The following is an 11,504-nucleotide window of genomic DNA, read 5'->3' on the forward strand; positions in this document are numbered from 1 at the left end:
GCTCCATATTGATGCTCAAACCATACCATCAAACAAAGCTAAAGGAGGCCAAGTTAAAAAAAATTGACCCGTCCGTTTTTCCAGAAGAGGAGGATGTATGAGGGCCTTTTTATTTGAACACACTTTCTGTACTTTCTGATGTACCATCCTCCATGGATGTACCGAGGAGGAAAAAATCCAAGCGAGTTTTTTGTTCATTCATTTTAAGAGTGCTTGTACCCATGGAGCAATAAAGATAGCCAGGTCGATAGCTTCCCATACAAAGTCAGTCCCAAGTGTTTTTTAGTGAACACGGCAACTTTGGTCGTTCGGGTTCCCACGCTGATCAGCGGCCCCGGGGTTTTCCCTGACACGGGACTCCCAGGAAAGCTTAAACAAATGCACTTGCGTGTCATCGAATAGTCGCACAAATTAATTAGAAAGTTTGTGTGGAATAAACTGCAAACTGCAATTTTTCTTATATCAATGCCAACTAATAGGCAAACGCATTTCTTACTTGCACAAATCAAAATTACACCTGTACAAAATTAATTAAAACAAAGAGCACATTGTTAGTGTCCACTCATTGTGGAAGCGCCACACACCGTTCCTTATCTAGAACAGGCTTTGATGAGTACCGCATAGATGTAGATACATTCGGGAACTGCTCCGCCTTCTTTTTTACTTCTTCTTTTTCAGAGGCCTATGCGGCTATAGGCCTACGACAGTTTTCTCGAATATTTTATTCAAGAGGGAAATATATCAACAGAAGCTTCTACAACTAGACGTTAATGTCTTTTATTAGTTAGAACATTGCCACCTTAAAGGCTACGTTTCCAAGAATAAAGGATCCCGGTGCCTAATTGCTCTATATTACAGCATCCTGCACAAAACGGAAACAACTTTCACCCTTGACCTCTTACCAGCAAAATGGAGCCTTGAAAAGCATAAACAGCGTATCGCCACGACAGTGATGAACGTTAAATCCGGTTCGAAATCGTAATATGATCCTAGCTATATTTCACAAATATGACGAATAACAAGACAAAGAACGCTAGCGACGATACTTCAGCATCATCAGAGACAGACAGTCAGCCAAAACCCTCGAAAAGAGCCCGCACCAACAGCGGGAACGCCACACCGGGAACGGTGGGATCCCTGGCATCGTCAGCTGCCGACCACGGGGCCATGGCTACGGCGGCCGGCCTTGCCCCGGTTACTCCACTCCGAGATAACGCCGATGATGTTAGTGGAGGAATGTCGACGGCACGGAGGGTCCGCCAGAGTTTAAACCTACAGTCTACAGCTGGTGGTGGTGAAGGAACTCGACATAGTACGATATACACTGGAATGAAACTTCTGACGGATGATGACGGGGTTGGTGAAGGGGGAAAGGGGGAGAAAGGACACTCATCGGCCAAAAACAAAAGCACATCATCATCATCAAACATTTGTAGTGAGTACTTGTCATGATTGAATGTCAAAACTGCAATATGAATAATGTGATTGTACATAACACTTTGAACAGTAAACATTCCTTTTTCAGCACCACGATTTGTTTTGTTTATGACCGTCAGGGGTATTCTAGAATCTATACATAATAATTAATAAGGCACCCACGGGGGAGCCTTAGAATTATAGATTCTAGAAGTAGGTCAGGGGGTAAAAACTAAAAGGGTACTAATATTACTAACTTGTTTTAGAGTAGACCCATTACAGGAACTGGGTGGGGCACTGCATGCTGATCATTTTCAATGCGATGCGATTAAATCATAACCCACCTGCTGTCAGTGTCCGTGACAGTAGGAGTGTTACAATTTTTTAAAGGAGTACAGCGCCCCAGCCCCCAGTTACATGGTCTAGGACTCTGTAGTAGTAGTCAGTATGAGTAGATAGACTAAAGTCCTAGTTGTGATAATCGTAAACCTCCATACTCCTTCCCGACTGTAGGGAGGATGTGGGATTATGATATGGTCAAAAAGCAGAATAACACATTGAGATAATCGTTTCCCTCCTCTCGCCGTCGGGAGGAGGCTGGGTCTACGATTATCGCAACTAGGTACCACCATTATTACCAGAGTGCCTCCTTTGGGCCCTAGGTTGTAGGTAATGCCTGAATCAAAGGGCACCTCTTCTCTATGATTTATGCGGGTTATTATATTAGGAAATTGACAATTTCTATTGGAAATGGCACATTCCATTTTATTATAAAAATCTCTGGAGAACCATGGAGGAAGGAAATGGAGAACTAAACAAAAGGTTTTTTTTACGGTGTTTTCACTAAATAGTAAACTAAATCTGTTTGGCATGACAGTAGGGCGCCCTCTCTCTCTTGGGTAAACAAGAAGATTGTTTATTGGCAAATCCAGTGTGCTGCGACTATGTGCGTCTACATTGTTTCATCATCAAATTGGTTTCCTCAAAGGTCACGTCACACCTAGGGCATTTTACAAGCCACCACTTGCAGGCGATCTCCATTTTTGTATAGAAAAACATTCACTCACACACCCACATACTGGGAACGAGGATGAGTTTACCGTCCCCATAGCTACACCGCACTGTAACTACACCATGCTTAACAATTATGACCCATGCTAGAGGATAGCAGGCATCCGTCCGTAAATACTGACAATGGACTGCGCCCGGGGGGTTGTCCTCTTTCTTGCAGCTGTGGCTGTGGCTGAGAAGTCTGATTCTTGCATGTCAGTCTCTGCCAAAGTTGTTGCAGACAAAAGGGGAGGGGGGCTGACTCAGGGATGGGGGCTGCTACTCGCAATTCTTCTCCTGCAGCAAGGAAGTGCGCCTCTCTTCAGCGTGATTGACCCTTGTATACACCATTGAGAAGGGAAAAGTTCCCAAGTCCAATGCAATAGGTCTTTGCACAACCTTCTTTCTTTCACAATTTACAGGAAAATTGTGGGGAAAACCCTGCTTGACTTGGATGTGTGGCCATGACCTCTCTTGAGGTTGCATTTATCAGCTGTTAGAGCTGGCATAACCCCAAAGACACCACGTATGGAGGAAATGAATAGTGTACAGGAGTTTGAAGTTCAGTATGCCATTTCAGAAGCAAGTTTGCTGATTAATAGTGGTTAAATGTAAACTACATACACTAATATGCTGACCACTGCTTCTAAAGCTTTCCAATTGCAATAAGAAGTCTCTTGGCACAATGTCTGGGCAATGCATTTTCTAAATGACCAAGCGGTATCTTGCCCACCAGAAAGTCCCTTGAATGTACAAGGCCACTCTTTTTGTAAACAAAGGTTCGTGGGGTGGATTTCATAAAAGAGTTAAGACTAGTCTTATCTCAAGTTAATGTAGGATGAGTTACTCGTCCTAACTTAGGACTTTTAGAACAAGTCCTAACTACATGTGTAACTCTTTGTGAAATCGACCCCTGGCCTACATTATTTAAAGGGATGCTGCAGTGAATTAAAATAAAACAGTTAATTTTGCTGTCATTTATTTCTGATATATATGTATTGAACATCAATAAAATGGGTTTTGTTTATTCCTGACATATCTGACTTCTGTAATGAGCGACATACCGCCCCTACCATCAACGTCACGTCGGGAATTCAAACATATCGTCGGCAAAAAGAGTCTGGTCCCTAACTACACGCGCCTAGGTACCAGGCCACACAGTGCACACGTCTCTATATGCACATAGCCAGGGGGCCCGACGGCTCGGGTTACCGACATGACGTCACGTTTATGCAAATGTTTAATCTCTTGAAAACCATTTTTAAAATACTTGCGCATTTAATAAAAAATAATAAAAAAATATTCCAGGTTTAAAAAGTCATGTTTAATCGTTTAAATGAATAAAAAAAAACACTGCAGCCACCCTTTAAGATGAAAATGTCTCAGGTTTGTCAACTGGCAGGATGGTGTGTTTATTGAAACCAAGGTGGCAATGAAAAGGTGAACAAAAACCCACACAGCAACAAAAACAACAACAATCATACATCTTTGACATCGCTGGAACAGGAGGTCTAAAGGTCATCATTTGCAAACCAACCAAAATGTAAATATTGAGAAAAACGCAAAATCGTCCGCATTCCCAATGTTAATCAAAGACAATTTGTATTTTGATGTAATACCAGATACAAAATTTTGTTTAAGACCATAATTATTTAAAAAAATTCTGTCACTAAAGATAGTCCAAACAGATAATGAGATTCAGATGGATAGAATTAGAAAACAGACACAAGGGTTGACAGTTGGTTAGGCTGGTTTAACTTTATTGATTTTATAAAAATATGAATTACAGCCTACTCACTGTCATGCTTTCAGACTATAGGTTAGAGCGTGTAGCATCTTTCCTACATGGTTATTCATTTATTAGCTTGGCCATAGATAGTGGAAGTCAAGGCTGGCCAGCTGTGCTTTTCTGTTGACATGTTTTTGTTTGCTCAGTGTTTGTTGTACCCTTCACACCATGTGTAGTTGTTCCCAAGAGTTGTTCGTGTTGTAAAATCAATATGATATCTGCACAAAGTTCATATTTCAAGTTCACTTGGGGCTCTATGACCGTCTGGGGCTGGCTGTCCGGTCCTTCTGTTGATGGTCAGTTTTGATTAATGAAGGTCTTGGAGCAGTGGAGGTACAGGATGGCTGCACAAAGTTCACATCTCAAGTTCACTCGGCATCGGCCGCGGCATCAACCGTCCGGCCCATTCTGCTGTCGGTCGGTTTTGATTAATGGAGTTATTGGGACAGTGGAGGTACATGTTGTACAGTAGATGGCATATTATAATATGCACTGTATGCAGTGGAGCAGACTATTATCACCTAATACATGGCAGTTAAAATGCTTTGACACAGACATGTGTTGTGTCCAGATGAACTGTTATTATAATGTTTGCCTGTAGGCTACTGTGTACACAGTGTAACTTGTGCAATGTAAGTGCATGGACATCCTTCAAAGACAGTGTATGTTTACCATGTGATGTAGGCATGTACTGATGAGACTTGCACATCCTGTTAGTTAAAGCATGGAGGTAGAATTAAAGTGTTATGTAACAAGCAGAAACTCAGCCAGCTGTTTTTACATTTAATCAAGACTGAGTGGATTTATAATGTACTATGTACTAGTACATTGTATATTTGGTTTGCGGTAACACATAATTTACTTGCTGGGTAGATCATGTTCTTTAGAGAACTTGTCTTGCTATTATATTCTACTAAAAAGTAACGCAGAGTAGGTTTGCAGAATTCGGGAGACTTCTGTCGCTTGTGGAGTAGATTTTTGGACTTCGGCAGTGTTTCACAGTTCTGGAAAGAAATGTCCTGCTTATTAACTGCTTCCTGGGCATGTTGCATCAACTAAGTGGTCTTGCACCTTGCCTGTGCTGTATCTCTGTTACCAAACCTTGTGTAAATTATACCCATTTGAGGAGTTTTATACTGTAGCACCTGACCAGCAAAGGCTGAAGTGCAATGATCAACTACCTTGGAGGATTTGTTTCCCGCGCCGAATTTCTTATAATGAGAGGAGGGGAACCAGACGTGTAATCTTCATATGTTTTTTCAATGGGGAACTTCGGATACCGATTCACAAAATCTCACCAACAACAAGATGGCCAGCTTCTTTGCGAAAATCCATGAGTTCATCTGTTGGATATTAACAGTATTGTGTGGTTGGACCGCTCAGCGGGTCTACAGCGATGATGAATTAGATGTTTTCATAGCACCATGCGTGACCGATGACTACATTCGTCATGATGCTGTGATTCAGACGGATGGGTTTGGTATCTGTGTGCAGTGTGAGGAGCATTTAACACCATGGTGTGACTTGAGATATAGGACTAGGAGTAAGGATAAAAACAACTATTTTTGGAATCAATCAATCAATCAATCAATTAATCAATATAACATTTATTTCCACATTCACATAGAAGCATCATCCTAAAAGCCGAGGCTTGTGTTTGATGTGCCATTACAACAATACAAAACAAAACAGGATAACAGCACTAAATAGACAAATAAATTGGTTTAAAGGCAGTGGACACTATTGGTAATTACTCAAAGTAATGGGGAGAGGTTGATGGTTTAAAACAGTGTGAGAAACGGCTCCCTCTGAAGTGCCATAGTTTTGGAGAAAGACGTATTTTTCCACGAATTTGATTTCGAGACTTCAGATTTAAAACTTGAGGTCTCGAAATCAACCATCTAAACGCACACAACTTCGTGTGACAAGGGTGTTTATTTCTTTCATTATTATCTCGCAAGTTCGATAACCGATTGAGCTCAAATTTTTACAGGTTTGTTGTTTTATGCTTATGTTGAGATACACCAACTGTGAAGGCTAGTCTTTGACAATTACCAATAGTGTCCACTGCCTTTAATCCTTTTAAAAAGGTAGACAATAAAACTAACCTGTGAAATTTATTTTCAAAAGGTCGTGTTATTGAGACGCCCCCAAAAATCTGGAGCAGTTACAAAACATGTATGGCATGTACCCCAATGTCATGTACAGGGCTCCGATTTAAAGGGAAGATTCTCAAGGCCACAGGGGGGGGGGGGGCTCAAAATTGGTGACAGACCAGATATTTTTTATAAAAAAAAAAACAAATAGCTGGAACACCTGATATTCAGACTTTGCAGGAACAATAAAGGTCAGAATGCATACAAGCAATATGGATTTTTTCCAGAATGGAATCAAGGGGCGTTACATCGAGCCTGGGGATATGCAAGAACGCATCAGTGATCAGCACCTTCTATAAAGTTCTATTCAATCTAAAGAATAAACTGTTTGGTTGTATCATCAAAGCAAGGTTGTAAAACCATGGCATTAACAACAAATTTAACATTTTCAACCTTGTGAAAGGGATCCTTTCGATAGACAAATGAATCAGATAAAGAGGTAATCTAAAGCGCATTGATACGGTTGTTTTAAAATTTGCTACAAGAATTAGTGAATTATTATTATTTTAGGGGAGGTTTTCAGTTGCACATTGTGACATTTGGTTATTATCAAAGACCAGTTTTCCCACCTGGTGTTTTTCAACATTACGGTATGCATAAAATTGGGCCAAACAAATCTGTGTAAATTTGGACTCAATTGGTCATGGAAGCTGCAAGAGAATAATCAAAGAAAAGACACCAAATATTTGAGTGAGAAATAACCTCTTTCTTACAAACTAAATTACTTCAGAGGGGGCCGTTTCTCACAATGTGTTATCAACAGCTCTCCATTGCTTGTTGCATGCAACATTTTCTAGGGTACCATTGTGGATCTCGTGTCCCTTGGCGTTTTTGCTGCCTTGCTTCGTGCCTTCGAAAAAATTTCCTTTTTTTTTTTTCATCGGGCAAGTGCATGCCTGCAAGTAAGTTTTTATGCTAACAATTACGTTGAGTAACAACCAATAGTGTTAAAAGTACCTTTGATTTGTCTCCCACATAGGGCCAGAGTGGATTTGGGATGAGCAGATGATGTCCGATGCATGTATCCAGGCCCAGGAGAGTAAAGGGGCACAGGTCTGCTTCCATCAGGACTACAGCTGTGGGACGGCTGCCGCTAGAGGGTTACAGCCAATGGCAGAGGGACAACACTACTGGGAGATCCAGATGGACTCCCCTGTCTATGGAACAGCCATGGTAATTTGTTTTTCTTCTAGATGATCGTTTTTGAGGGAACTTGGCAAAGTCCAAGGGGATACAAACATTTTTTAATGTTATGATTATAGACCGTATTGAATAACCCTTTTTTGCTATAAAAGTCACCATCTTGTAGGTCAAACCGTATACGCGTTCAAACGCGTACATCATCGAAGCACGCAGCACGCAACATTCCCGGTTTGATTTCTATGGTACAAGCACGTACAAGCACACGCTCGCAGACGCCATCTTGTAGAGCAAATATTTGAATGGTGATGTCATATTCAACCAGCAGCCGATTTCACGAAACTTTACGCAACTGCGTAAGTCCACTTGTGCAGCGTTTATGGCGCAACTTACGCCATAAAGGTTGCGCAAGTTGCGTAAAATCAGCCCCTGGTCTTTAAATGCCCTGTTGCAATCCAGGGGTAAATTTGTAAATGTAACTGATGGCAACCAATCGCACTACATGCAAAAGGAACATTGATTGTTCTTTGCTCTCCCTAAGAAAGTTTTTGTGAACAGCGATATCCCGATAATCCACTGGCCGAATGCCTTTAAACACCACGCCCCTTCTAAGGCAAAAAGTGGCCAAGATACATGCACAGTGTAAGAAATGCTGTTTTAACAATCACATCCATACATAGTATGCCTTTAAAATGGAAAAGAAAACCACCTCAATTTACCAAGAAATGAGCTTTTATCAAACTTATTTATGGTACATACAAAGGATTTAAATTTTGTTGTCTATCAAATCCTTTTTATTTCAGATGATAGGAATTGGTACTGGGCAGATCGATCTTTGCCAATACGCACACACCTTCTGCAACATGCTCGGCAGCGACACGAACAACGAGAGCTGCGGTCTGTCCTATACGGGTCGGTTCTACCACGGAGGCGCTCATGGTAGATCCTACTGCACAAAGTTTGGCCAGGGGACAGTCATTGGCGTGCATCTGGACATGTGGTTTGGCACACTCACTTTCTACCAGAATGGAAAATGCCTAGGTGAGATTATCGTGAGGTTATTTGATTATTGTTGAGTTTACTGTTAACCCTCCTACTATTAGACCATTGAATGTCATCTGCATGGATTTCACAGGTGCCCATTTACCCCTGGGTAATGAGATGCAATTATAGTTAAGTTTCTTGTTCAAAGGCACAAATGCTATGACCAGGATTTGAAGCCACACCCTAATGATTCAGTAACCAAACTTGAGTCTGATTCACTAAACCACTCGGCGACGACACGCCACATGAATGGGTTGCAGGTCTGTACCCTTTGTTTTTGAAAGGGCAAGGGCACCAAAGCATTTCCTCCTTGGTAAAGGGCACCCTATGAGGAAATTGAAATGTTTTACTCGCATCATTTCAACGACACCAAGGCAATGACCGGGGGGGGGGGGGGCATGGAAGCAATCGTCTGATATGCCTCCGTGAAGTATCGGGCATGGGATTGGTCAACTCACTGACAATTGTTACATAATAGGAGGGTTTAGTCTAATGAAACAGACACATTTAACATGATATGTTTTCCTCTAAAGGTATTGCCACCAAGGGACTCCTCGGCAAAGTCTGGTACCCCATGATCAGTTCAACAGCAGCAAGGTCCAGCATGTGTCTCCAGACTGCGCGCTCCTTCCCCTCCTCCCTCCAGTTCTGGTGCTGTCGGACGTTACGCCGGGCCATTCCCGCTGAACTCAATGTGGTCGAGGCACTAGACTTGGCGCCGGGCATGAGGGCGTTTCTGGAGGACAACCTGATGTGGTTGCTGGACTCGCACAGCAGTGGAGATGTGGACGTCCTGACTAGAGGAACGCAGACCGATCTCAGCATGGCAACCCATCAACTCAGTAATGTACCATTGAGGAGGCAGTCACCAGACGCAGGGATAACTAGTGAAGGTCAAGGGTCATCATCACCCAGTTAATGAGGTCAGCGATAGCAGAGGTCAAAGGTTCTCTGCGAGTTCCCCTCGGGTTTGCCTCATGGAAATTGATGACCCTCAACCGAAGACGCAGTGACAGTTGGTGACACTTGTAATCAGTGGCTTGTTAGGCCTATATGAGAGTTGCAGTCACGATGACAATCGGGACAATGTTCTGACAAAGCAGCAGACATCATCAGCTGATAATGATGTGAGACAACCGATGATGGGGTCTGAGTTATACGGTGGATGATCTCTTCCTCCACGTTTGCAGACTAAGCTTATTACAGACAAACCATTGAGACAGCCACTGTGTGCACAGACAATGCAAGGCAATTTTGAATCACACTCTTAGATCTTAGGGCTATTCGTATTCGTAAGGAGAGCGAACTAGAGAAATGATACATCGGAAAGGAGTATACAGCAATCTTGTGTTGTACTGTGCTGCCTAGCGACGGCTTTAGGGGGGGGGCTTAGTGGGCAACACAGCGATCATCTGATCAGTCACAGGTTGTTGGACTTCTACTTTGCATATCGCTCATACAAAAAAATTATGGTACCACTGCAGTGTCTGCTACAATCAAGAGTTAAGTGAAGGATTGCTATTACTGAGTCACAGGACTCAGGAAAGTACTGAGTGTAGAGTGCTAACACACATCGGTGTATGGGTAAAAACCAAAATTAATATGCTATTATTGTCTCATTAATGACATAAGAAACCTGATTTACAACATCTTGCCAAAACCTGTTCCAATTATGTTATATAAAAAAATGAGTATTGTTGGGAATGCAGACATAATTTACAGTATAATATTTGAAGGGCATCTAGGATTCTACCATGCAACGACACCGTGGCTGCTATGAAAATTAAGGCCTGGTACTCACGTTTGTTACAAATAAAACTACATAAAAAGAAGCAAACTTGTGTACATGTTACATGTCATTGTTGGCAACTTTTGAAGAGGGAATGATTTTCATGGCTCTGTTTTTATCCCAAGCAGAAGTCTGTGATTTTAACAGAAAAATCCTCAATCAAGGAGAATGAAATTTTGCAGGTTAAGCAAGAAGTTTTTGCTTGGGGATGTTTACATTTCACTTTATTAATAGCTTTTGTGCTTGCACAGAAATGTTGTGGTAAGCAGCGAATGGTGACCGTAAGCGCTGTTTTTGGTGAACAGACATTATTTACAAAAGTCTGTAACCAAGGAACAAGGATTAATTTTGCATACACAAAAAACCACTTAGACTGCAGTGCAAGGGTTATTCTTCTCACTGTAACTCACTATCCCTAGGATTATAAATGAGATAACTGAAATGTGAAATAGTGTTTTATTGGAAATTGCCTGGAACTGGTTGCCAGGTCTCAAATTTGGGTGACAAATCCAAAAGACCAAAGGGTTTGTTGTTCAGAACGCTTATGAGCCCAGAATGGTTCTACCAAGACCAGTTCAGCTTAACACGCAAAATGTTTTTATTCAAAACAAGCACAAATGACTTATTAATAACTTATAAGATAATATTCATCTCAAGTGTATTAAGGGGTATACATTGTAGGCATACCTGCATTACTTAATAGAATTGAAAGGTGTTTATCAGACTCAAAGTCAACATTTGAACGTAACTTTTTTTTACATTTAAAGATATTAAAGTGAGGTTTTATTATTAAATTGTAAAACAAGACCACTGGACTTGTCCATTAGCGAGTTTGCGGCCCGACACTAAAACTATTGGCGTCAGGCCTGTGGTCTAGTGTAAAGCTTGAGCACAGTTGCCTGTGAATTGCCTCTTGAGTGTGACGTAGGCTATATGGCCTGTGAATTGCCTCTTGAGTGTGACGTAGCCTATATGGCCTGTGAATTGCCTCTTGAGTGTGACGTAGGCTATATGGCCTGTGAATTGCCTCTTGAGTGTGACGTAGGCTATATGGCCTGTGAATTGCCTCTTGAGTGTGACGTAGGCTATATGGCCTGTGAATTGCCTCTTGAGTGTGACG

At 41.8% G+C, this 11,504-nt stretch overlaps 1 protein-coding gene across 1 annotated transcript; it reads left to right on the forward strand.

The window, feature by feature from the left end:
• The first annotated feature begins 888 nt into the window (after positions 1 to 888).
• On the forward strand, positions 889 to 10,598 carry LOC117292767 (SPRY domain-containing SOCS box protein 3-like). Its single transcript, XM_033774916.1, has 4 exons — positions 889 to 1,435; positions 7,391 to 7,584; positions 8,355 to 8,592; positions 9,129 to 10,598. The coding sequence occupies exons 1-4, from the start codon at positions 1,009 to 1,011 to the stop codon at positions 9,512 to 9,514; spliced, it is 1,245 nt and encodes a 414-aa protein (XP_033630807.1). The 5' UTR covers positions 889 to 1,008; the 3' UTR covers positions 9,515 to 10,598.
• Positions 10,599 to 11,504: the final 906 nt, after the last annotated feature.

This window comes from Asterias rubens, chromosome 7 (assembly GCF_902459465.1).
Source record: "Asterias rubens chromosome 7, eAstRub1.3, whole genome shotgun sequence".
Classification (NCBI taxonomy): domain Eukaryota; kingdom Metazoa; phylum Echinodermata; class Asteroidea; order Forcipulatida; family Asteriidae; genus Asterias; species Asterias rubens.